Source organism: Orbicella faveolata, unplaced genomic scaffold, assembly GCF_042242905.1.
Source record: "Orbicella faveolata isolate gen_17 unplaced genomic scaffold, um_ofav_v1 contig_25, whole genome shotgun sequence".
Lineage (NCBI taxonomy): Eukaryota > Metazoa > Cnidaria > Anthozoa > Scleractinia > Merulinidae > Orbicella > Orbicella faveolata.
In genome coordinates, this window is record NW_028301553.1 from 15,314,374 (window position 1) to 15,340,641 (window position 26,268).

At 38.0% G+C, this 26,268-nt stretch overlaps 4 protein-coding genes across 4 annotated transcripts; 3 read left to right on the forward strand and 1 right to left on the reverse strand.

The window, feature by feature from the left end:
• Window positions 1-230: 230 nt before the first annotated feature.
• LOC110042053 (large ribosomal subunit protein uL2-like) lies at window positions 231-3,705 on the forward strand. Its single transcript, XM_020747385.2, has 4 exons — window positions 231-295; window positions 1,171-1,455; window positions 2,022-2,356; window positions 3,492-3,705. Exons 2-4 carry the CDS (start codon window positions 1,176-1,178, stop codon window positions 3,657-3,659), a joined length of 783 nt encoding a protein of 260 aa, XP_020603044.1. The 5' UTR covers window positions 231-295; window positions 1,171-1,175; the 3' UTR covers window positions 3,660-3,705.
• A 1,857-nt stretch (window positions 3,706-5,562) lies between these two features.
• On the forward strand, window positions 5,563-7,002 carry LOC149109127 (cx9C motif-containing protein 4-like). The gene is made up of 2 exons (XM_089294797.1): window positions 5,563-5,808; window positions 5,982-7,002. The coding sequence occupies exons 1-2, from the start codon at window positions 5,745-5,747 to the stop codon at window positions 6,125-6,127; spliced, it is 210 nt and encodes a 69-aa protein (XP_089150923.1). The 5' UTR covers window positions 5,563-5,744; the 3' UTR covers window positions 6,128-7,002.
• A 548-nt stretch (window positions 7,003-7,550) lies between these two features.
• On the reverse strand, window positions 7,551-11,315 carry LOC110042054 (FUN14 domain-containing protein 1B-like). The gene is made up of 5 exons (XM_020747386.2): window positions 11,223-11,315; window positions 10,658-10,799; window positions 9,734-9,809; window positions 9,135-9,284; window positions 7,551-8,810 (listed from the first exon to the last, which is right to left on the reverse strand). The coding sequence occupies exons 1-5, from the start codon at window positions 11,230-11,232 to the stop codon at window positions 8,733-8,735; spliced, it is 456 nt and encodes a 151-aa protein (XP_020603045.2). The 5' UTR covers window positions 11,233-11,315; the 3' UTR covers window positions 7,551-8,732.
• A 209-nt stretch (window positions 11,316-11,524) lies between these two features.
• Window positions 11,525-24,658, forward strand: LOC110042051 (intraflagellar transport protein 81 homolog). Its single transcript, XM_020747383.2, has 23 exons — window positions 11,525-11,847; window positions 12,393-12,462; window positions 13,100-13,203; window positions 13,740-13,920; window positions 15,402-15,491; window positions 15,990-16,055; window positions 16,408-16,518; window positions 17,202-17,286; window positions 17,433-17,500; window positions 17,815-17,910; window positions 18,316-18,411; window positions 18,820-18,882; window positions 19,190-19,273; window positions 20,231-20,293; window positions 20,410-20,496; window positions 21,011-21,139; window positions 21,890-21,979; window positions 22,173-22,259; window positions 22,415-22,486; window positions 22,721-22,806; window positions 23,442-23,487; window positions 23,635-23,706; window positions 24,368-24,658. The coding sequence occupies exons 1-23, from the start codon at window positions 11,774-11,776 to the stop codon at window positions 24,488-24,490; spliced, it is 2,043 nt and encodes a 680-aa protein (XP_020603042.1). The 5' UTR covers window positions 11,525-11,773; the 3' UTR covers window positions 24,491-24,658.
• Window positions 24,659-26,268: the final 1,610 nt, after the last annotated feature.

The window sequence follows — 26,268 nt, forward strand, 5'->3', positions numbered from 1 at the left end:
ATGGCAGCGATTATTTGAACGGCCGTGACGTCATGGAGTGAAGAAAGAGTGTTCTTATTCTCAAAAAGAGAAATGCATTTTGTTCATTTTGATTTTTAGATGACATAAAAATAACTTGTTTAGAATTAATTTCGAAGAAGGAATTTCCTTATCCAAACTTAAAGCTAAGCTTGAAAAGTTGCTGCACTGTGGAAATATTCATTCACCACCACTTCGAGAGAGGTATGGGCACGAAATTACCCTATAGCCTCGCTTCGATGTAAATTCGTCCTCTTTGCCATCCGTGGCCATATTGGTAAGAAAGATTTGTGACATCTGTAGAAATCGGTTTTATGCTAGCCTTGAAATATGCCATCGATTTCTTATTCAACTTAAAATGAAAAGAGCAATACCGTTCCTATCTATTACTGGGATTATTTTCAACGATCTGTCATTCATCGGAGTGTAAATGGTCATATAGTTTTACGGATGACCTAGACTGAGCATTGCATAGTAGAGTACAAGACGGTCCACCACTTTATTATAAACATGGACCCTAAAAGTTAAATAGAAATATAGTTTACTCTATTGTAGCGACTTCAGTTAAAGTATGCTTTCAATCAGTTAAAACTTTTTTAACAATATTTTGAATAAAATGTAAGAAATAGAAGTATTTGTTGCACATGTTTAAAACTCGATTTGTACTTTTTCGTGCATTTAGTTAAGCTTTACTATAAAATTACAAAAACATGTTGTGGTAGTTTTGTCATGAAAAATTATATTTTTGACACTATATTAAGAAAAAAATCGATTGTCATTCCCTGGCATGTGAAGACATCTTATTGGGTTATATGAGAAGGCTGTCAACATGATGCACGTAAACTTTGAGTTAATAAATGAAGAACCCAAAACCAATTATTGTATAGTCATACTTAAGGATGGCCATTTCAGAACTCAAGAAAATTCCCTCTATATTACTTAAATGTTCTCAAATAGGTTGTGTTGTACAAAAGCATAGCTTTATTACATGAACATAGGCTGTTGTTAACTTCACAGGTCATCCCCTGCAAAGTATTGAAACATGGTTCCTTTGTGTCATTACAGTGTGATAAAACAGTTTTGTTCAGTTGTTTGAGGGCACAATCAGTCAGTCTACAATCTGTATTTATTAGAGTGTTTATTTCATTGCAGTAAATATGGGTCGAGTCATTAGAGGCCAACGTAAGGGCGCTGGGAGTATCTTCAAGTCCCATACCAAACACAGAAAAGGAGCCGCCAAGCTCAGACCTCTGGACTACTCAGAACGCAATGGTTATTTGAAGGGGGTCGTTAAGGAGATCATCCATGACCCAGGACGTGGTGCTCCTTTGGCCATTGTCAGCTTTAGGGATCCATACCGGTACAAACTTAGGAAGGAGATCTTTATTGCTACGGAAGGCATGTACACGGGACAGTTTGTTTACTGTGGAAAGAAAGGTGAGTGACTTTTCTGTGTGTAAAGGGCTGTCATGCAACTTAGAAGATGCTTGCAAATTCAAGCATTTTTAAATGTGAAGATGGTGTTTTCTTGATCAGTTTGAAAGTTTGAATTAGCAGGCATCACATGGAAGTTACTTATCATCACAAAAGCCGGTTTTCAGTTACTAATGTTAACGGTGATATTTGACATGTGGGATGGCCAAAGGGGATATTATTTTTTGGCTGTTTTGGCAAGAGTTTGCTATTTGTTCCAATGGCAAAAGATTCCTTATTAGGTGTTCTAGGAAGCCAACCATGAAATTTTGGTTGTCCTAGAAATGTTCCTCAAGTTCAGGCAACAAGTAAACTTATGTTGCTCTAACACAGGGTGTTTGACATCACTGGGCAATCTTAGAAAGCATCCGTCTACTGCCCTAATGACTCTTAAAAAGAAAGATTAAAGAAAAGGAGTGGCTTATACAAGCTACCACCTAAGGCAGTGATACACAGCTCTCTATGGACTGATTTGTATCAGCCTGTTAGGCTCCTATTTACTATTGTTGACATGAATTTGTTTCTTTCAGCCACCCTTCAGATAGGCAACTGTCTACCCATTGGTGTTATGCCAGAAGGAACCATTGTCTGCAATGTTGAAGAGAAAGCCGGTGATCGTGGCAAGCTTGCTCGCACTTCAGGCAACTATGCTACAGTGGTCTCACACAACCAGGAAACTAAAAGAACCCGAGTAAAGCTTCCCTCTGGGATCAAGAAAGTGTACCCCTCCACCAATCGTGCTATGGTAGGCATTGTTGCTGGTGGCGGTCGTATTGACAAGCCAATGCTCAAGGCAGGACGTGCCTACCACAAGTACAAGGCTAAGAGGAACTGCTGGCCACGTGTCCGTGGTGTGGCTATGAATGTAAGTAGATTGATATTACTGGCCAGTTTTCACTGCGATGTTTAAAGGGGCTAGGTCACGCTATTTTAGGTAATTTTGTTTAATTTTGTTAATTATGAGCTCTAAATGTCAAATTGGCAGAGCAAAAGTCTTTCATTTGCAAAATCACGACCACATAACAACTGAGAATGATTTTCCAGCTGTGTAAATGACATTTTGGTATAAACTGATATAAATTTGAAAAAAGGTGGCCAGATGTTTTTCAAATGTACCCTAATGTAATCCATTTTAATCCTCTCCAGTTTTGTCCATCCATGTCCGTTCTTCGCTTTCCTGTGTTTTGTTTGAGATCTTCTGTAGTTTTGAGCCGTTTTTGTAATATTTTGGTTAATTCTATGACCGTTTGATCAGTGCTGAAATTGCCTAAAATTGCATGACCTAGCCCTTTTAAACATTTCCACTTGTTATGTCAGTTTGCTCATTTTTTTCAGCTTGTCAGGCTAGATCAAATCAGTAGGATTTTTATCCCTGCATTGATTTGAATCAATGTATGTTATGTGAAGTATACAAAACAAAAAAACTGGCAGCATGTTAAAAACTAATTCTTGTCTTTAGGCTAAACAGCTTTTACAGGGTCAGTTTGAACTAGCCTGGTATAGTTACATGTATTTGTAAGTTACAGACGAACCTCGATTGTCCGTACCTCGATTATCCTGATTTCTCAATTATCTGGACTTTTTCTTGAGTCCCAATTTTGTCATGAATATTTAGTAATCATGATCAAGATCCATAGCAACATTCTTTTTAAAACTATAGCAATGAAAAGTGCAGTCAAAAGCGAGTTTGTTTCGCTTTTAAAGAGCCAAAGCAGCGCTCACATGTGTCGTAACAAATGAAAAGCTCTCAAATGAGTTCTGATTGGCTCAGAGTTAAGTGGTTCAAGATATACAGTAGATCATATTGTTTTCCAAACGATTTATTAAACTGTTATTTTTATGATTAATTGTTGCTTTATTTAAACAGTTCTTCATTAATATTCATATTTTCCAATATCCGGACTCTCGATTATTTGGACTATTTCGTCTAGTCCCAACGAGTCTGGATAATCAAGGTTCAACTGTATTGCTTTTATTAATCATCCATGTTTTTCTTATAGCCTGTTGAACATCCCCACGGTGGTGGTAACCATCAACATATTGGTACTCCTTCAACTGTTCGCCGAGACACTTCAGCTGGACGAAAGGTTGGTCTGATTGCTGCCCGTCGTACTGGCCGAATCAGAGGAGGAAAGAAAAACATAAAGGGAGACAAAGAAACCGACTAAATTGTACATCTTCTCAGTTGCCCAATAAAATTAACTTTAAATTTGATTGTGTGTTGTGTTGCTTGGTGTATATCTCTTTGAAGTCTCTCCCTACTCTGTTGAACTTTATTCTCAGTGTTGATTTACCACCAGTTTTGGTGTGTTTGTGAATCTTAACAGAGATCTCCTGGTGTTTTGTTTTTATATTTCCACATTTCCAGTCTCTACAGATCCCAGTAGTCGTCATGTAGTCAGAGTTGGTGTTATTTTTGCCTACAGCCAATTTTCAATCCTTGTCAAGGGTGGGATCCATGAAGTCCTCCTAAAGGGTCATAGAATTAAATGTATCCCAAGTGTGACAACAGTGGGGCAAGCTGCAGGAGACAGTCTTCTCATGAATCACAATCCCTCTATGAGATGCACGCACAGGGAATCATCAAAGGTTTAGTCTTCAAAACAAATATCCAGTCCAAGATGATTACATCAACCATGATTCTCTGCAAGCGCATCTCATAAAGGGAATAGCCCAATTTCAATATAGAATTTAAAATTTCTAATGTGACTCCCAGGCATTGGGTAGTGAGATAAAAGAATAATTGCATCGAGGATGGGTAGTATCGAAAACGAAGACCCAGAGAAGGAAGACCCCCTACGAAAACGAAGACCTATTACAAAAACAAAGACCCCCTACAAAAACGAAGACCCCCTACGAAAACGAATTGATGCATCAGTTATTATCTTTCAATTGCGCAAAGTCTTGCTTGTAGGAAGTATATTTTTTATCAGGAATAACAATGATTCATTTAGTAATAAATATTAATAAGGATTCGAGACCTATTTGAAATTAACTGATCCATCAATTCAGGCTGGGAAGAGTTATGAAAACAATCGTTTGTTACAAAAAATTAAAAGAGTCTTCGTTTTCGTAGTAGGTCCTCGTTTTCTAGGGGTCTTCGTTTTCGTAGGGGGTCTTTGTTTTTGCAGGGGGTCTTCCTTTTCGTAGAGGTTCTTTGGTCTTCGGGTCTTTGTTTTTGGGTTTTTCGTTTTCAATACTACCACTGAGGATGGGGGATGAATAATTAATTATTTTTGTTTTATTCCCCTAAGTATGGGAGCCAGGTTAGAACTTACCATATATCGAAATTGGCCTATCGGGAATTTTTTTTCGTGATTTTCAGATTTAAGAGTTTCATAATTTTCTTCAAACATGGCTTACAGAACAGTTTTACCATGATCCGTGCATGGGTCACAAATAGGGCTTTCCACAAGTTGCTCGACTGACTCAAGTGTCATAGGTAAAGAATTTTTAGAAGATTAATATTAATATTGATGCGTAGTCTAACTCCTACATTTGTGCCATGCACACATGGGTTGACATTGATGCAATCAACAACGCTACTAATCCAACTGTAAACATGAACCTGCAGATGGCATAGTGCGCGCACAAAACAGGTTCGAGATTCGCAAATGTTTTACTTACTGGGAAGGTGACAGGAAAAAATCAGGAGCCCATAACAGGTGTTGTAAATGTTTTTAAAAAAGATCAATAACTTTAAAAAATGCATGGTCCTAGCCTGGCGGAAAAACCTCAGTATTTAATAGGCACTGTCGTTAATTGAGTACAAAGTTATTTAGCAATGCTAGTTACTCCACAAAATTACACAAAAATGCTTTAGGCTTAGAAATCATATTTTTGTAATTCAATTTGCATATTTTTGCCTTAGACCAAATAAAGGAAGAGGACAACACAATTTTGTTTTTCTTGAGCAACTTTTTGAGAATATCGTGCAACTTTTTGGGAAATCTCGAGCAACTTCAGGAAAACCCTAGTCACATACGTGACCTTCCCCCTCCACGATAGCCTGTTGTTTTATTACCTGCCACTGTTTTCTCCTGGGTATTTCTATCAATAGCCCTAGGATACGTCTGAAAAGAGCACAAATATCGCCCATGGCCCAAGGTCCTGGGTCGAGTGTGAGGGTCCAGAACGAGGCAGAATGATCCCAGTACCTTTGGTAGCTTCCCGGTCAACATGGCGGTCCGGTTGGTGCATCCTTCGCGTTGCTCACCGTCACTGTACGGTTAAACAGGAGATCTCTCTGTAACATGTCAGTTAGTAAAAGATTACCTTGCCAAAAAGAGGCATGTGCGATTCAGAAGTGTCTTCAAGGTATGACATTGGCGGATTTTAAGGTTTTTGCTCAGGTTTGGGAAACAAATCTAAAGCAGACTGCTGCAAACATCTGAAACATTCAATGGATGAATTGCTTACCGCCAATTGATCGAATAATACCTTTTTATTTTTTAACTGTTCAATTGAATATTTCTTATTTCTTTTAAAAGAATGCAATTATCAAGAAGAGAGATGCCAACATGTGATTGAAGCCATGAAGAAATGCTGCAGTAGAAATTCAGCCATTAACACTGAATTGTGCTTGGGCTTCAAAGTCGAACTTGAGCAGGGAAGAGTGGTGCACAATAATGTGTAGAGACTGGTGCCTAAATACTGCCACTAGACTAGTATGACCTCACGCAAAGCACTTGAAGAACGAACGATTGGGATTATGCTTCATTGCAGCTGAGTGTGCTTGCTACAAAGTACAGAGGATCATTTATAGTTGTCAAATTTTTATTTGACCTTACATGTTTGCCAAAGAGGGAAGGAAGACTTCATATGGAACTTTTCCCAGGGGAAAACATTTTCAATCCCATATATACGTCATCCACTTTTCAGCAAGTCCCCCCACCTCCCCCAGAACTGTCTCTGATTGCATTTTCTGATTCAGATACATTCAACAACAAGTGCACCTTTAGATTTATTTTTGTGGTGAAGAGGACAAATATGCAACATGAGGTTGATTACCAATCGCTGCTCAGGAAAGGAGCCCCTATAAATAGGAACTAGACCAGGACTCTTGAGGGTGACAGAAACCATTCCTACCCTATCTAACCTTAAGCCTGGGAAAATGTAAATCAGAGTGAATCTTTGGGGAAGATTGAACAAGTAAGTGGCAAGTCTTCAACACTGGAAAATACCTGCATTATATACACAGCCTAAAGCAACTTGGAGTTTTGCTTGGATGTCTCTCTAGACAAGATGAGAGCCCACTGTTGGTCACCGCTGACATTTGCAATGTTGCCCTAAAAGTTTGCCAATACCAATAATAATCATTTATACTCCTTAGTGGTCCGAGGCACTGTGAAATTAAGGTGTTTTTCAAAAAGACTACAACTAAAAGACTTAGAGATGAGGGTGGTAAGGGGGGGGGGGGGGGGGAGCAAGATCATGTTTCATGGAAAATAAATTGGTCCTTTCACGATTCATGTGAAATAAAATCGGCATTTCACGTTTCACGAAAAAAAAGGCATTTTTTGACACGAACTTACATAACTTATGATCATTTTTGAAAAGTTACGTCCAAAGCACAACCTTGTTAGATGTATGTATCATCCATCTACTTCTTGTTCTGCACACAGCAAAAAGAAAACTGAGCAAGAACACGAAGAGGGATGATTGTCCTGTCATGGTCGCACAATATTGTTAATTATGGTCGAAAATAATGGAAGACACAACCAGAATCACGGTTCGCGATGAATGAAATACTTCTTTCTCATTTCATGGATAATTATTTTGGAAAATCACAGTTCATGACTTTTAATGAAATCACAATTCACAAGAAAAAAACAAGCCATTTCACATTTCAGGGGAAAAAAATTAGGCCATTCACGAGTCACGAAAATAATCTTTACCACCTTCAGAGATGGGTAATGATAATATAAGACTTGCTTTCTTTTTACGAGAACTTAAAACACAAAAGGAAATATACAACCCTGGGTGGCCAAAATTTGTTGAAGTGAATGTGACCTTATGCTGAACAGTGTATTCAAACTTACAAACCACGAAGCTATTGCTGTCATAATTCCAATAATTTATTGATACTGCATTATGCATTTGATGGCTTGTAAGCTTTGAACTAGTGATATAAAAATAAATGATTTACAGTGAGTACAACATGGATTCTTACTTATACACAGCTTTCACCCAGTTAATGTGGGATGAGCTGCCTGAAGCATGCTACAGTAAGTTTAATTAATTATTCAAACTTCACATCCACAGCCAGTTTTGCTGTTATGCTTTTTTCTTGTCATGCCCGAGGGCTAGGAAAAACGAGGGGCTGCTCGAAGTCTAATGTGACACTTCTTCAATCACTTCATTTGATAGTCTTTCATTGAGGAGTATGCGCTATCCTAATTTGTGATTCCACGGTTCCAAAAAATATTGTTGCCTTTCCAGGGACTGAGGCAAGTAAAAGCCAATTTTTTTCTTTTAGGAAAGTAGGAAGTAATACATGAAGCACAAAATACTGTGTTTGACCACAGTTCCAAACACCAAGAAGAGAGTTGAAAACACGACAGCTCAGTGGAGTATTTTTGGCAAGCTTTGAGGTGTTTGCAAATGTGATCAAACATGGTCTTGAGTGTTTGATATATCTTCTCAATCGAAACTAAAACTAAGGAGAGAACGGAGAAATAAAATCATAAAATCTATGCTAATTAAGATCAGATATCCAAATACCACCACAGTCATGATTTCCTTTGTTTAAGCTTGATGAATTATTCATGAGTTTGAGAAGCTCAATTGAAATTTTGTAGGCTCAGTTCTGAGAAGATGCCAAACCGTAAAACCTGTTGGGGAACAGGGTACAGATGTTTTTTAAGGTTAAAAGTTCACTGAAATGTATGCTTGGATCACTATACATGTTACCAGAAAAGGAATTCTTAGGATTGTTTAGGTGATTAAGTTATAAAAAGCATGATGTTCTGCAGTGTTCCAGATAAGTGAGGGGTCTCAGGTCAAAAACCCAAGGTCAGCTACATGACCCAATAAATAAATAAAAAATATATAATTTATTTTTTATTAATTTGTTGGGTCTAATGATTAGGTGGAAGCAGTGGGAATTGACCCGTTGGAATTCCTTATTGACACCCTGTCTTGAAAACTTATCTGGAACCCCGGATGTCATGCAAATAATTTAAGCTGTGATTAAACAAGGTTGTATTCAGAGTGTTTGAGCATCTCATTTGACATTTTACTCAAAATGCCAAACCAAGAAGAAATCCACCTGCAAATCCTGAAACAGCTGCAGCATTTCGTCTGGCATATAAATAGCCCTGCAAAGAAAAATGTTTCAGATCAGGTAAATTTATTTAAAACCATATTTTGATAGTAAATAAAGCTATTAACATCATTTTCAGTTTTAAGAGGTGTCCACTAGTTTAAAAGTGAACCCTTCCTTAATCCCTGTCATAAAAAATGAAGAGCCCTTCAAAAGTACTGACAGCTGGCAGGAATAACTAGCAACTTATTCTGGGTGTGCTGGCAACTTGGTAGCAAAAAGTGTCTTCTTTTTGTGTGCATTTCCTGTATAATTATGCTACTTGCACTAAATTAAATAATAAAAATTGATTATTAAGTGAAATAATTCTCATGTTGACCTTGTTTGCTAGTGCAATAACCCCTTTCTCAACATCTTTCTCATTCTTCTTTATCTTCTTGACTTGCTTTTCAACTTTTTTGGCAACTTTATCCATATCCTTTTCCATTCTTTTCCAGTTGATGTTGATGTAGCCTGCTCTGTGAGCAATCTAAATTTTAAAAGAAAAAAAAAAAGCTGAGTTTTCTAACTTACTGTAACTAACATTTTTGGAAAGCAGTGAAAATTAAAACACAGTTTTCTTTTACCTAAGGTTGTCATTCCAATTCACCAGAATCTGGAACTTGCCATCCAGTGGCATATCCAGACCTTGAGCTAAGGGAGGGTTTGCCCTGCCAGCTTTTCTTCCTTCTGTGATTTTTTCCTTTTTTTTTACCCAAAATACGGCGGGTCCACTCCCCCAGGCCCCTCCCCTAGATCAACCACTGAAATCAATACATAACAGAAATAATTCTAGACGCAGCGACAAGTGTGCATATACCTATATTACCATGGTCCAAATCTTGGATCATGGTTGCCATAAGCATTCCTCCCTTGTCTAAAAGGTTCTAATAGTGAATTAAAAAATATATATATTATATATTTATCTTTATTCTGCACCTGAAGCACAAGTATTCCTCCTCCAATAGCCGACAGGGTGAGCTTGCCAACTCTCTTACACACATATGCAGCAAACCTAAGATTGACATCGACAGTCTGAGTATCAGCTTTGAAACAGCATAGAAATCCATATTTCTTGAGACAAAAAGGAGCATTTTACTGTAAAACTCAGAAAACTGTGAACCAGATATATATAATATGAAGTCAACTACACATGAGAAAACTAAACCGCCAACAGCAATGGTAATTAGATTGAAAAGTGAAAAGTGAACTGATCGACATGACACAAGCGTCCCCGACAGGAAGCGAACCCATGACCTCCTGAACACCAGGTGGGCTCTCCATCCACTGAGCTACAAGAACTCATGGAGAGCAAGGTCATCTAACTTAGTTGATCAGTGACAGGTGTCCTGCATACTGCTAGGATCAGCACTGTCAAAGTCATCGTGAGTGCGATAAGTGAATAAAGATGGTGAATTTTATGCTCAGTAATGAAATATAAAAAGTGAACTGATCAACATGACATGTCGTGGGACAAAAAAAAAATCTGAGTCCCTGACAGGAGTCAAACCCATGACTTTGATTATGGAGTGAGCTGACTTTTGGTTGGGGCGAAGTGACCAGGGACGAAATGACCATGGGGCGAAGTGACCAGATACCTCCTGCTCACCGGGCGGGTGCTCTATCCACTGAGCTACAAGAACTCATGAAAAGTAAGAACTGAGTACCAGCAAAAAACAAGCAAACCTAGATTTGAGGTTTGCTTGTGTTTCTTGAATTTTATTGTGATTGGTCAGTGCACATGACCTCTATGATTCAAATCAAAGTGTTCACGGTTTTCCGAGTTTCACATTAATAGAATAATTAGTCAAGACAGATATGTTAGAAAATTAATTAATTAGTTAATTATTAAATTCTTCATACCAGCCCGACATTCCCCCAATACTAATTTGTTGAACAACCGGCCTATCAGCCAAATCCATGGCAATGAGCTGTTCAACTAAAGTTCTTGAACCTGGAGTCTCAATTATTTCATAAACATCGCTGTCATCGTCTTCTTGTCCGCCTAGAAATGAGTAAAAAAACAGATACAATCCAATATTTGAGTAAGAGCAAGTCTATCTATATTAAATTGTCGAGTTATCGTCTTACTGTTTACATGTAGTAGGTAAATTAAACACAATGAATTGTTTTCAAAACTACCCTTTAGAGAATAAACCCAACGTAATGGGCACAAATTTCTAACTCATCGTCACAATCGAGATGAAGAAAACAAAATCTCATTTGCGCTAGATATAAGCTTCGATTTTCTTCTCAACGTTCAACATCTGTCAATTAGTTATAGTCACGTAAAACTGTTGGAAAAAATAATTTTAAACGGAACTTATTTTTCTAAAGATTTCTCTAGAATTTCAATAAACACAGGGGTTATTGTAGGAGAACTGATAGTTAAAATCCTGAAACAAGATCTCGTGAAAATCAAACTTACTTTGCGACATTGTGTAAAGAAGTTGTCGATTGGAAGCTTCAATATGCTTAGGGTCCTGCAGTTTTTACTGTTCAGCGGAAACATTATAGGTATACAGTTTTGTAATCACGAAAAGGGGACCTTTGATTTTCTTGTTCGATAAAAATATAAAAACTAGTTTTTTGTAGCAGAAAGTCACACAAGTGAAATAGTTCCAAGAAGTATTCTTGCAAAAGAAAATTTGTCTAATTTGACACAACCTTTCTCTCCTTGAAATAGACAGATAGAAGGGCGCTGTGCGGGTAACAGATAATGCTCCTAATTTGAATATAATTTACATGAAGTAGTGGCGGCCATATTGTGTCGCAGTATCCATGGTGCTCGACATTTTGGTGTTTATTTCATATTTAGCTTGAAAAAATTTGCCAAATACATCGATATTCTTATTTATCTTGACGTTAATTTAAAAAAAGATGTAATTCTTACTCGTTAAAGGTTAAAACTAGCTGAACCATTGGTTTTTTGGTGTTGAAAATTGAAGAAGAAATTAGTTCCAACATCTTGCAACCGCCATGAGTGAACAACTGAAGTACATAGTAGACGAGCTGAACAAGGAGCCTTTCAAGAAGAATTATAACCTCATAAGGTAAGTTACATCTTTTACTATTCTTTTCTAATAGCTATGGGATAAATGTCATCCGAAAGGCCGGAATCTATGATCAGAATTGCAAATTCTTTGTAAGGGTAAAATGATTTAATTATGTGTTGTTTAGACAATGGGATGTTCTCAATTTTTTCTGCATAATTTACCGACTGGAGGGCAAATTTAATTTCATTACATTGTATTTTTGTGGGGATGGTTGCTACACAGTTCAGTCAAAATTTGCCTAGTAGATGACTCAATTCCAGTCTTTGTTTACATTGTAAAGGGCATTTACACACATTTTATACGGTAAATTTATGAAAATAGTAAAATATTAAGAAACATTAGGTTGTCAAGAAATAAAATTTATATGTGAGCAGTGGCCAAAGTTGTAAGAGCTTTCTGGTTGGACACCACTATTGTCATTTAAGTGGAAGCATATAAAAATTTGACTTTACTTTCACCAGTTAAGGTTGATGAAAAGAGAAAAACCATAGGCAGTAATGCATGCATTGGCAACTTTTTTAATTGTGGCATACTTTTTTCAGTTTTGACTCCCTTCAGCCCCTGCAGTTACTACAAGTTCTGAATGATGTCTTTGCAGAGATTAATCCTCAGGTAATTTTTGTATGCTATTGTTTCCTGTTACAATTTGTTGGAGGTCGTTAGCATATTCTTAATGCCTCACTAGCATAAAAGGGGGAGTGTGGGCATGGAGAGTCAAGATTTGGAAAGTAAATGCTGAACATTTTAGGAGATGTCAACCATCAAATGTGAGCAAACTGTTTGTAGCTATTGTGGATACCTGCAGATTAGCACCATATATGGATGGCTGTGATAGAAAGAGTTGGAAGGTGTGGTGGCCTCATAATTAGTGTACTCGTCTACAGATCGAGCGGTCAGGGTTTGAGTCCTGGCTGGGGACACTGTGTTGTGTTCTTGGGCAAGACACTTTACTCTCACAGTGTCTCTCCACCCGGGGATATAAATAGGTACCGGCGAGCTTAATGCTGGGGGTAACCCTTGTGATGGACTAGCATCCCATCCAGGGGAGAGTAGAATTACTCCTACATGTAGTTGTTTCTTGTTACAGAAACCAGGATAAGCTCCAGCCTGATGGGCCACTTGGCTTGTATGCAACTTTATCTTACCTTACCTTTGATAGACAGGGGTTGAACAACAGTGATTTTATAGTACTATTATGAAATATGATCTTCATATTTTTCTCTACTTTTTTATTATTATTTTTCAACAGCACAAAATTGATCTTCGGGATGAAGAGCCTGAACAAATGGCAAAAAGAATGTTCACATTCTTGAGAATTCTCAAATTCAAGCCAAAGACAGATTCAGGAAGTTTGTAAGTAATGCCAGTGACAGGGATAAACATCTCTTGGTATAAGTAAAAAGCCACCAGGCTAGTGACTTTGCAATCACCTAGCTTGCATATGTTTGTCAGACTATTTTAAACCTAAGTTTATTTTATTCAGAGTATTTTTAAATCTATTAGAGAAGCTGTTGTGCAAAATGAACCAAATGGTTGATTTCTCTTTGGAGTAATTGAAGAAAGCCCTGAAACTGTGAACCACCTTGTGAGATCCCTTTGAAGAACAGAGCATGAAAAAATAGCCACAAGCGCTTGTCAATAAGATGCAAATAAGCTGTAGGGTTTTCTGTGATTGAGCTACTATACCTTGATAGGAACACTTTCCCAATGCAACACTCAGTGACAATTTTCACTTGGAATTAAAGCCAATTAGAGTCTAAGTTTCTTTTCTTTATCAAATTTAAATGGCGTGTCATCTTCTTTAAATTTTTGATTTCAATCTTACTGCTATAAAAATTTGGCAATATTTAATATCAATATTGAACTTTCATTTCTTTCACACTCTTTAGGAATTCTTTTAGAAATGGGCTTATCCAGGGTGACAAGTTGGTTGTGTACCCTATTCTTCATTGGCTGTTTGAAAACCTGGCAGAATTAAAGACAAGAGCTTATCTGGCAAGATATCTGGTGAAGCTGGAGGTACCTCCAGATCAGCTGGGTGATCAGGAGTTAAATGACCTGAATGTGAATGTAAGTTTTTTTTCCTTCTAGTTAAGTGAAATTTTAGTTTATTATATGGTTTGTTTTTGTAGCTGATATAACAAGTGCTCTGATTGGCTAATTCTAGGACATTATTCTCCTGTAATGCCCACAGGCCAATTACATACCTCCAAAAACAAAGCAAAAATCCATATAATAAACTACATATTAACCTCAAACATTCAGTCTTTATGGGAAAATCTCAAACCTCTGCCTTGCGGTATTGACCTTGCTATAGCTCAGTCAGCATGGCAAGGTCTTGGTTTGAGATTTTCTTGTTAAGACCTCTTTTTTGGTTAATAAGTAGTTAGTAATGTGAACTGTCAATATAGATGATCTATTAACCCTTACAGCAGGCATATGAGCTCTCTCAAACCTTTAGTACAGTGTACATGCATCCAGGTCAGATTGGCATTCAGAGTGTTCACTTGGTTTTTGAGGAGGGAGGAAAAGAGAACCTTGACCAGTGTAGCTGACTAAAGTTATGCAGCAGATGGGGATTCTCGCTGCTGGCCATTTTTGACAACCCTATTGTTGCTAAAATTGCATCATGTAATTTTTAGACTGGCTCTTTTGTTTACTACTTCAACTGAGACTGCTTGTTATTGTGTAGTTCCAGAAAATATCCACATCCCCACCACTGAGGGAATTGGAAATGCTGGAGGGGAAGGGGGGTCAAAGACCCAAGAAAATCTGTCCTTCAACAGAAATTGTACCACATTCACAAAGGGACTTAGCCATATAGGAAGGTAATTTGACAAGTTACCATTTTATTATTTTCCTTTAAAGCGTGTCTAAATAAATTGCTGTATCTTCAGAGATAACGACTGATTGCGAATAAACAGCAGTGATGTGCAATGCAGATGGCTAAGTGTTTGGAGTGTTAAATTTAACAGCTTTTCTTGCCAAAACTGTTTTTTCCAGGGGTATGGGGGTGCACATAATACTTGCGGAAATTCCGGAGGGGTGGGGGGATTATTTTTGTGTTCAAAATATGGAAATTCTGGGGAGGAGGGGGGGGGGGCTTATGTGAAATTCCCTCCATGGTGGGGGTATGGATATTTTCTGGAACTACACATTTGATAATATTTGATTCATTTCCTTTTATGTTATCTTACATAATAAATTTGGATTGTATTGCATTGTATTGCATTGTATTGATTCAAAAGCTGTTATTACAGTTATCAGTTGTTTGACGTAGAAACAACGCGAAAGGGTTAATTCTGCTTTGCATTGACCTGCTCGCCTCGTTTGCATGCCTTTTTAAACAAAAGAATATTTGATGGCAGACTCAACTGTAATAAAAGCTATTTGTGTGTGCAGTAGCATGGTCTTTTTTATGAAGACAACAGGTCAGTCAGGGTATAAAAGAAAACATCAGCAGAGTTTACCCCATTTGACCTATTGACACTAGAGAACACTCAGTTGTAGGTACCAAAATCTAACAAAGAATACTGATTTGTTGACATCAGTATTTAGACCTGATGGAGCAGTTTAAAGAGTTACACAAGACAGTTGAACAGCTCAGGACATCTGGACTATCAACAGGGGAGATTAAAAAGGTCAGTGGAATGTTCTTTCCAACTTGAAGGAACTGCAGAGGGGAGGGAAAACTTGGTCAAATGTGTTTTTTGTGCACCATCTCCTTCCCTCCCTTTTTCCCCTTCCACTTCCCCCCATCCATTTTATATACTACCCATTGTATCAAGGGGGGGGGGGGTAGCATATTTAACCCTGTAGTATGAGTTAGCCACCCCCCCTCCCCTTGGAGACTGGGTCATGACAGGCTTTGGGACCCCAGGGAGAGGTGGGTAATCGTTGTAAAACAGAACAAATACCAATCAAGAAACGTTATGTAAGGGGTGTCTCAAAAGCTAAAACCTAAAACTTAAGATCTATGACCCAAGACCTAAAACCTCCTTCAAATCTCAAAAACTTGAGACAACTGTTTTGTAACATGCACTGCTTACAGAACTTAACAGCTGCAGTAGAGTTACAGAGCAAAATAGCTGCCTTACGGATATTTAACATTATATCTCATACTTATGTCATATTTTTAGGACATAGTTAACATGGAAGATGAAAAGGAACAACTACAGAAAAGAATTGATAGAATGCAGAAGAAGGTATCTCCTAAAAGTCCATTGTCAAACAGATATAGATCTGTTTTCTCCTAATAATTACATTGTCAAGTACACTAATGAATCAAGGAGAATCTGATCAGAAAATTGTCATGTAAAACTGGGATAAACCACCCAACTTTCTAAATTAGCACTTTTAAAGAAATGTTTTGATTATGTCGATTAGTAAAGGTGAAGTATACTGAAAAGTTCTGAGAAATAAAGGATGTGCTAGAAGTCAGCATCTTTTTAAAATGAAAACCCAATTTGTGGTCTACAAATTCTCTTCTCAACTAATAAATTTTAGGCATGAGGTAGTTAATTAACAAGAATTTGACAATGATTCATTCTACTTTAGGTTGAGAATGTTCGGAACTATGAGAAGATGTTGCAAGCAGCTCGGAACTTGCGTGTTGAGAGAGAAAAAGAGCACGCTCTTGGTCAGCAAAAATTGGAACAGAAGAATCAGGTAAGAAACACATGAACACTGATTATCAGATATCGTAGACAAACAATGGTGTAGGTGGGTTGGCCTCATGGTTAGAGTGCCTGCCTCCAGATCGAGTAGTACGGGTTGGAGCCCTGGCCAGGGACATTGTGTTGTGTTCTTAGGCAAGACACTTCACTCTCATAGTGCCTCAGTTCACCCAGGTGTACAAATGAATACTGGGAAGTTATTTTAATGCTGGTGGTAACCCTGCAATGGACTAGCATTTAGGGGGTACTAGAAATATTCTTAGTCACTTCATGCTACAGAAACTGGGATGAGCTCGGGCCCGATGGCTCACTTGGCTTGTATGCATTCATTCTATTGGCAAGCAATGCACTATAATTTACATGCTTTCCAAGTTTGACTTGTATTTTTTACAAGTTAAGAAAAACATAGAATGTATCTGATCACTAGCAGAATTGTAATTCAAAATGATAGGAGCCTGTTATGTAGTAGCGTTGGAAATTTGAAATAAGAAACACAGGGCTTATGTTTGTGTAGGACACCTTTCCTTTTGCATAGACGCAGGATTCATGAGTCATGAGTCTTTTTCAACAATCCAGGCACTCATTAAAAATACTAGTAGAAAATAAAAAAATAAAATAAGTTGGGAGCTGTATTAAAGCTGCCTAATTATACATTTTTTGTTTTGTTTATCACAGTACCTCCACTCAGACCAGCGTTACCAGCGTATGCTACAGCAGCTCAAGGACATGAGGGCTCAGGGTGTCGGCACAACTGGGGCAGGTAAATAGAGACATGTAGATCTAAACTTGGTTACGAGTACATGATTTAAAGTAAGTTACTAAAGAAAATATATGTTACCAAGAGTTGTATTGTAACTTTAGGAGCATAGAGATTGGGCTACTGAAAGGTTTTGTTTTTACTTACAGACCTTATAAAGAGGCTAGAGGAAGAAAACAAAGTTAACGTATATCTCTGCCAGGAAAAACTACCAAAGGTAAAATCTAGCTTAAGATTAGGTAAAGATAAGCACAGCAACTGTCTTTTTCTACAATTCAGTAGTAAAGAGGGTGGAAAAGAGAACATGTATTTAACCTTGGAAAATATCCAGAAAAGACTCAAAAGTCAAAGAGCTCAAAATTGAGCCATGTATTTTTATCTTAAATTTTTTCATTTATTTTTATTAGTAGCTACAAGTTTGAACCAAGTGCATGTTGTTGCTGAATTAAATTTTTAAAAACTGAGGATAACAATGTCAGAGACTTAACATGCTTACTGAGTGGTATAAAATGATTTTTTGAAAATACTAAGGAGCTGGAAGGGAAAAAGAAGTATGCACAAGATCTGCAGAAAGTAGCTGATGAACCAGCTATGGGCCAGACTGATGTCGATGAGCTTAACAAACGGGTAAGAGACAGTTAATGCATGGTGGACTTATAACTCCATTATATTGTGCATGAAAACTTACTCCTACAAAAATATTCAATGTTTGCAATCCTAACATGTCTCATGGTAGGCTTTATCATGAAATTATTAATCTAGATAGCAACAGACATGTAAATATTTTAAGGAAAACGACCAATTTTTTAAGTTTGCAAGACATGTTTCGACAGAGCTTCTGTCATCTTCAGTTGAATGAATGATTACAAAGCAAGTTGAATAATATTGAGCTTCAGTTTTTGCCTACTTATTATTCAACTTGCTTTGTAATCATTCATTCAACTGAAGATGACAGAAGCTCTGTCGAAACATGTCTTGCAAACTTAAAAAATTGGTCGTTTTCCTTAAAAGAAATTATTAATATTTTTTCAGATCAAGCAACTCTCGGCAGAGATCAATACACTGATTGAAAAGAGAATGGTGCGGAATGACCCTATTGATGACAAGCTCTCACTTTTCAGACAGCAGGTAAGTTGTAAGTTTGTTGTTAATTGAAATCTTGCCTGTGGAAACTTCTCAAAGAATCTTTGTTAGGATCCTGTTCAGCATAATTGAAGATAGTTAAGGATCTTGGAAAGATCCAGTTAAGTTTTTCACCAACTTACTTCAATTAATAAGAGCTGTTACCAAATTAATGAGTTTAGGAGAACTAGAAAGTTTTGCAGCCTTCTTTACTCTCATAGCTAAGGTTAAACAGGTTAGGGTTGTATGTTTTGCTCTTTCTGACATAATAAAGGAGACACAATAAGTCACTAGTTTAGTTCAACCTTTTCAGTCTATGAAAACACTTGTCATGTACAAAACAGAACTTTGCACATATCATTTGTTACTATAGCCAACTTTGGGCTCACACATCTAGTTAATTTCTGTTCTTAGGCCTCAATCATTGGACGTAAGAAAGAAGCAGCTGCAGAGAAACTCCAAGAAGCCATGGATGAGGTAAATTACTGTAATTTTTAGTTAACAAACGTCTTCTTTAGCAGAGCACTTTGCGTTAGAGTTAGTTTAGGTTAATGTTAGAGATTGCCCTGGTATTATTTTTTAATTGTTAATATCATTTTGGTGAACAGTTTAGTGACAGTTGAAATGTGATGATTGTTTTTGGCTGCTTGTTGTTTGGCAGACGACCTTGCTTCTTAAATCTGCACCTGAGGATAATATTATATGATCACAAATGTGGATGTGTTTGATGTTTGTAAACTTGCTGAATAGGTTAAATGTAACACTCATTGCGTTCAATTTTTAGGTGACCAATGCAGAAAGTGACTTGCAGAAAAAGAAAGAGTTATTAAAGGAAAGTGAAGGGTCTGAAGTGTTGAAAGGCGATGAGGTGAGTTCCAAGACTTGGTAATCATCATTGTCATTATCATGTCAAGAGGTTGTGATAAGACAGCTACTGGTAGATTATTCCTGAGTTGTGGGGGGTGGGGGGGGGGGGGGGGGGAGAGGGGAAAGGTTGAAGATGCTTGTCAGAAAATTTGAATTCAACCTCTAAAGGAGACCAATCTGGGTGTGGCTTAGGCTTTATTTGACTCCTAAAAGATACCACTTTAAATGGACTAGGCTTGATAGCCAGCCACTGTGCAGAAAAGAAGCATGCAATAGTAGACTGGACTCGAGAAACCAGCAGAAGTTGCGCCTAAAATCTGAAATAGGAGTGTTTATTTCCTTAAAGATACTTTGACAGCTAATAGTTGTAGGTTTTCATCGTGAACACCCTTAGTGAGACCAGAATTCTTTATTTATACCCCTAAGAGAGACAACAAGCATCCCTGACCTTTTCATAAGGGAGTTCACCCCAGGGATTATTCCTGTCTCACCCTGTGTCGAACTTTGTTGTCAGCAACATTAGACTTAATGAAACTACATAACAGCTTATTTGTAGGAGGGATTTAACTTGGTTATAAGTCTAACACAGCTGGTAATGACGAGTGGATGTGAAAGGTAGCCATAGGTGAGCTAATAGATAACCAATAAGGTGTGTAGTGCCAAGTTTGCTATCTATTAGCTCATATTCAACAAGTGCGGGTGTAGTAATTGTTTCTTAGGCATACGCTTATATGGCTCATATACAACAATGGCTAAGCCAATAAAAACTCCTGAATTTCATTATCCAATGATCCAGTTAATATTAGTTAACCATTCAAAATGGCCTTATGCTCCACTCCCGAAGGAGCGAAGAGGATGAGTGAGTGATTCAAAAAACTATTATCTCATTATTATTCCACTATTATTCTGCACAATGCATTGAGAAACTTTTACTGATTCCAAGTTTGTTTGGTTTTAGTTCAAAAGATATGTTAACAAGCTGAGGGGTAAGAGCACTGTGTACAAAAAGAAAAGGCAAGAGGTTTGTAGGAGAACTGCCTTCTTAGATTCCTGCTTAAAAATTGTTTCAAAAACATTGTGTATATTTTGGATGAGACAGTTTGCCTAGCTTGTAACTGCCATCTCTGTGATTTCCAGTTGGCAGAGCTTCGTGCAGAGTATGGTGTGCTGGCCAGGACAGAAGAAATCTTGCAAGGAAAAGATGAGTCATTTCAACAGCAGTTGGTTAGTACTTGCACCACAACAGGGTTTTCTTTTTTCAGCAGAATTTTCTATAGGCCTTTGTTTGAGATGGGGCTCTCATTTAATTCCAGAATAGTGTCAATTTAAATTATCTTTTCTTCTAACAGTGCCTTTTTAGGAAGTACGCATTTGAGATGTCTTTATTTGAGGTGTAGCTTTATTCCAAATAGATCCTTATAATCTGAAAGGTGCCTTATTTGATAAGGAACCTTTATTTTAAGGAGCAGTTAACTGAACTTGAGCTCACAGCCTGTTTTATGTGTGAGTCTTATTCTTGATGGATCCTTGTTGCCTGTGGTGCTCTTTTGTTGAGGAGTCTTTACAGTGGGGAATGAGACACGCCAAGTAAACCTTGAGAGAAATATCATTTATTTGAAGGAGCCTTTTCAAAGAATACGTTATTTTAGCAGAGTATTGTTGTTGTGGAGGGAGCTTTGTTCGTGCCTCTGAAAGCACCAAGGATTCCTCATTAATGTACAGTTTTTGCAAAATTTAGTCTAATTTGGAAAGCAAAAAGGGTGTGTCTGGCTTCCATGAGACTCAAGAGGAACTGGAAAAGGTTTCCGCCAAGAAAAGCGAACTCGATGAACAGAAGGGGAAGACACTGGAGGACATCTCTGAACTGGTATGGATAGCAGCTTAGCTTTGATTGAGCAGATAGATGTGAGACAGTGCTTTATCACTTTTCCAAACACCTCGAATTTCATCAAAGTTACTCTTCTACACATCATGTTGGAACTCCCTTGTCAATGTTAGGAAACGTGATGAAACATAAGCTCTTGATTTTGATACAGTATGTCAAACTGCTACTTAGGAATCTAGTGTGATAGAAGAGGGTGGTAAAGTGGGGTCAAGATAACGTTTTACGGAAAATAAATTGGTCCTTTCATTCACGGGAAATGAAATCGGCATTTCATGTTTCACGAAAAAAAGTGTCATTTTTGGACACGAACTTACGTACCTTATGATATTCGAAAGTTACGACCAAGCACAGCCTTGTTAGATGTCTTTATCATCCGTCCGCTTCTTGTTCTGCACACAGCAAAAAGAAATCCGAGGAAGAACACATAGAGGGATGATTGTTCTGCCACGGTCACGCAATATTGTAATTACTGCCAAAAATAATAGAAGACAACCAGAATCACGGTTCACGACGAATTAAATACTTCTTTCTCATTTCACGGAGAATTATTTTGGAAAATCATGGTTCACGGCTTCTAATGGAATCACGATTCACGAGAAAAAAAACCCAGCCATTTCACATTTCACGAGAAATTAATTAGGCCATTCACGAATCACGAAAATACCCTTTGCCACCGTCATAGAATTTGAAAGAACCTTTCCAAGTGATTTATTTGAGAGTTATTTTCCTCAGGTTCGACAGCTGAATGGAACAATTGCTGATAAAAAGAGTGCCCTGGCTCCAGTCATCAAGGAACTGAGACCAATGAGACAGAAATGCCAGGTAATGAGAATTATCAACTTAGAATTTCACCTTACTTTATCCATACATTATCAAGGAGGCCTGTGAGGAGAATAAAGAAAGCCATCAGTTAGGGGACATCTTGTTGATGTACCTCCAAATTCTTAGAACAGCCGTCAGAAGAGACGTATGACAATTAGTGGGGAGAATTGATGATTGATTATCAAATTTACAGGAAATGACTGGAGAGTATGAAGAAAAGAAAGCAGCTTACGAGAACTTAGCAGCAGGACTGGAGAGCAACATGTCTAAACTGGAACAGGTAATATAAATACTCACCCACCTCCCCCTCAGATTCAAACATAAACCTTTTCCCCTTCCATTCTCACGTGTACACGTGCGCGTTGCTGTGGCAGCACACGTCATTTTCGCGCACAAATCTCGTGTCTAACGTGTTCAATTTTGCACCATTTCCAGGAAGTGCGCGGCCTTCGTGAGGAGCTGACGCACGAGGAAGGACGATATCATTATTTGCACTGCATGCTGAAGGTGAGTTTTGGGGTGCTACTTTCTCTTTACAGACAGAATGATACTCAAGTCTGTCAAGTGCCTCGTAGTTTCGCAGCGATCTCAGGAAACTTCCTTCAGACGCTTTCATGAGAATTTAGAGCAGTTATACCACTGCCATTTGGGGCGTCACGTAAGGCAGCATTTATCGTTGTGTGACAATCTAGAGGACGATTAGGAAACTGTTGTGTGACGATCTTATTTTGTACAACTAAGGTACTCGAGGTACAACAGAAGCGAATTGATGATGAGCTGAAGGCCTATCGTTCCGCGGATACAGCGGATCGTAAGAAATCTTTCAGGTAAGCTGTAATCTTTGCCTGTCACGCACCTTTTACCCTAACGGGTGACACCCAAAAGAAACGAGCATTGCGTGACTTTTTCTTTGTTGAAACATAGTCTCCAAGAGTTAACTGGGCTCCACCTTAGCCCCTTGAAGGACCCTAGTTAGCCTACGCCATTTTCGATCCCATCGGAATTATTAATATTGCATGGTGAAGCGAAATCTTACTGCTTCACTGAAAGTTGTGTTCCTGAAAGTATGTTTAATTATCTTTCGTAGTTTCACAGTGATTTCCTTCGTTTCGACATGCTCCGAATAAAATATAATAGCCAAACTCTTGCATGTTAACAAAAACAAAGGTGTGGCTGACTAGGGCTCTTTAAAGAAGAAATGTTTTAGAAAATGATATGACAATTTCGTAGTGTTCGCAAATGTTCACATCGAACTTTGATTGAACAACTAAAGTTGGAAACGCTTCGATTGCCCCGAAGTTCTGCCGAATACGACACTTGCTTTATAACTGCAAGGCCAACGTCCGTACGAATGTGGACCGAAGGATTCGGAAAAAATCCTTGGATTTCTTTTGAAAACATTTGCATTTGTTGCAAACTTGCGTAACTGTCGTTCTCTTTAATGCTGTTTCTTATGTAACAGGGAGCAGTTCACTAAAAAGATTCAAGAACAGGAGAACTTGGGAAAGGTATAAATAACGTGATTTGCTTACTTATTGGTAGATCTTCCTTTGTGTGTTTCATACTTTTGCAACTCTTTCTGCCTAGGCAAACTGTTGAAAACAATCTGGGCTCTTTAAGTCGCATTCTTCTCATTAGTGTGCTTTCTTTTTCAGAGTCTGCGTGATAAACAAAAGACTGTTCGAGAGAGCCAGGCGCCAAATATGAAACAGATGAAGATGTGGAGTGTAAGTTCATTTTTCCAAACCTCACTGCTGTTGAGTTCAATGAGATTCAGCAAATCTTCCCACTCGAATTCAAACTTTTAATCTCAGGAAGCGCATGCTTTGAAATGCTGAAAGTCGTATTTCTGTAAATCTTCATTGCCTGTTCCCTGTGATGATTTAAATTCCGCACTCCCTTCTAGTGCAAACTGACCCATTTTCATCTCTACAGGCCGCGATCGTTTTGGTCAGCGCCGAGAATAACGACTTCTGAATGGTTCCCACTTTTTGTGCGCGCGGAGAGTACTCATTTTAGATTCTCAGCCAATCAGATTTGAGGAGAGATCCCTGAGAATCAAATTAGAACCTGCTAATGACCTCAAATCTTGGTACTGATCAAAAGGAACGAGAAGTCTGAGTTTGCTACGAGTCGGTTTTTTTTTTTTATTGAACTAAACCCATTTTGTCCGTGTTTGTAGGTAGTTAAAATATTTCGAAAGTTTGGGAAAACTTTGGAATTTCGGAATTTCTTCGTTTTTTTGTTTCGGTAGTCAGGAAAAAAATCACGCAATGTTTTCTCTTCTTTTGGAATTCATTCAGTTGAATTACTTGTTTGCAAGATGTTTTGCTCTATTGGTTTTTTAATCGCCTCTAATTCCCTTTCTACTTTTCCCCTTAATTTTAGGACCTTGCCAAATTACTGGAGTGCAAGCGAAACTGTATGGTGAAACAGCAACAGGAAGCACAAAACGGGGACTTAACCATGACACAACAAGGCCAGGATGGGGAAAACGTATTGGTTCTTTAAGAAACAGAAAGTCTGCTTCGTCACTCACTGTGCCTCCGACAACACAACTCTTTCCGCGTTTGTTAACTACTCTAGCACAATAGTTCCTGTACGAACTAACTTTTAAATGCTCAATCTTTTAAGTTATTCTTGTGTATGATATAGCGAATAAAGGGTTCCATGAGCAAAGTTTGAAACTGGGTAATCGTGGAGACCAGCTGTCGGCCGTCAGGTTTTGGACAAAGCAAAGACCCGTTTGTCCAGTTCGATTCTCCTTCCCAGATCCCAGCATTAACAAAAGGACGAGAGTGACATTCGATGAAGAGTATTCGGTTTAAGTTGTCAATCTTACGGACGGCAAAGAAATGTACAAAGATTTAGAACGACCGCGCACAGCTCATTAAACCTTTTGTTTGGTGACGTTGCCGTTGTGGTGGTTGTTTGCATAAGCTCCCTATTGCTGGCAAGCGACGGCACATTAGAGAACTTAAGAGGCCCTGCGCCTAAGAAACGACCGATGATTTCCGGCTAAAAAATAAAATCGGCCGATTTTTATCTCCCAAGTAGAGGTTACCGAATACTATTTAAAAATGAATTTCTTTTGTTTCAGTTTAGCTTTAAACCAAAAATATCGAGCCGCAAACTTTTTCCGTCTGATAGCAGCAAAATCAGGCCGAAAATAAGGCCCCGCAAAATACTGTTCAGAAATTACTATCGCAACGCAAAATAATGAGAAAACTACACAGTGTTGAAGAAAAAGGCCTTTTAATGCAATATCATTCGATAAACATAAAAAAACTGCCGAAGCGATTAAAAAATAAAGTTTCAAATGTTGCATACTAAATTAGATGGAGCGTTGGAGCTGATTTTAAAATAATTATTTCTCAAAAGTTCAACGCTTTTGAAAGCAATCACAGTGATGAATTAGACATTGGAGGGATACACATCACGTCTCTGGAAAAACATTTTTCGGCCAAAGTATATTGATCTTGTACAAAGCGTTCAAAGTTACCGAATTGAAAGAATTCATAGAATTGAAAGAGACAGGAAGATGAAAAAAAAGCAGAAAAAGGAAATAACTGGAAATTACCATCTGCTAACGAAAGTTGAATCTGGAAAATGTCGTCGCGTGACATCTTCCTTTCTCTTTCAATTCTACATCCTTCTACTCAGGATGGTCTTTGAATGCCTAGCAAGGTTTAAAGTGGCGTTTAACACGCTATCCACGGCCGTACTGGCAAAAGAAAAGTGTTTCGCCGAAGTAGCAGGATAACGGTAAACACGGTAACTTTGAACGCTTTGTACAAGGTCAATATACTTTGGCCGAAAAATGTTTTTCCATAAACGTGATGTGTATCCCTCCAATGTCTAATTCATCACTGTGATTGCTTTCAACAGCGTTGAACTTTTGAGAAATAATTATTTTAAAATCAGCTCCAACGCTCCATCTAATTTAGTATGCAACATTTGAAACTTTATTTTTTAATCGCTTCGGCAGTTTTTTTATGTTTATCGAATGATATTGCATTAAAAGGCCTTTTTCTTCAACACTGTGTAGTTTTCTCATTATTTTGCGTTGCGATAGTAATTTCTGAACAGTATTTTGCGGGGGCTTATTTTCGGCCTGATTTTGCTGCTATCAGACGGAAAAAGTTTGCGGCTCGATATTTTTGGTTTAAAGCGAAACTGAAACAAAAGAAATTCATTTTTAAATAGTATTCGGTAACCTCTACTTGGGAGATAAAAATCGGCCGATTTTATTTTTTTGCCGGAAATCATCGGTCGTTTCTTAGGCGCAG

Bases quoted from the DNA above. Each gene is read 5' to 3' on its own strand.
- LOC110042054 (XM_020747386.2), bottom strand. The intron at 9,285-9,733 runs GTGCAGAATAAA...TTTAAAATTTAG, and splicing joins GAGGAATACTTGTGCTTCAG to ATTGCTCACAGAGCAGGCTA. The intron at 8,811-9,134 runs GTCAACATGAGA...TTTTCTTTGCAG, and splicing joins TTATTGCACTAGCAAACAAG to GGCTATTTATATGCCAGACG.
- LOC110042051 (XM_020747383.2), top strand. From the start codon at position 11,774: ATGAGTGAACAACTGAAGTACATAGTAGACGAGCTGAACAAGGAGCCT. The intron at 20,497-21,010 runs GTTAGTACTTGC...TGCAAAATTTAG, and splicing joins AGTCATTTCAACAGCAGTTG to TCTAATTTGGAAAGCAAAAA. The intron at 23,488-23,634 runs GTATAAATAACG...TTTCTTTTTCAG, and splicing joins AACAGGAGAACTTGGGAAAG to AGTCTGCGTGATAAACAAAA.
- LOC149109127 (XM_089294797.1), top strand. From the start codon at position 5,745: ATGTCAGTTAGTAAAAGATTACCTTGCCAAAAAGAGGCATGTGCGATT. The intron at 5,809-5,981 runs GTATGACATTGG...TTCTTTTAAAAG, and splicing joins GATTCAGAAGTGTCTTCAAG to AATGCAATTATCAAGAAGAG.
- LOC110042053 (XM_020747385.2), top strand. From the start codon at position 1,176: ATGGGTCGAGTCATTAGAGGCCAACGTAAGGGCGCTGGGAGTATCTTC. The intron at 1,456-2,021 runs GTGAGTGACTTT...TGTTTCTTTCAG, and splicing joins TGTTTACTGTGGAAAGAAAG to CCACCCTTCAGATAGGCAAC. The intron at 2,357-3,491 runs GTAAGTAGATTG...TTTTTCTTATAG, and splicing joins TCCGTGGTGTGGCTATGAAT to CCTGTTGAACATCCCCACGG.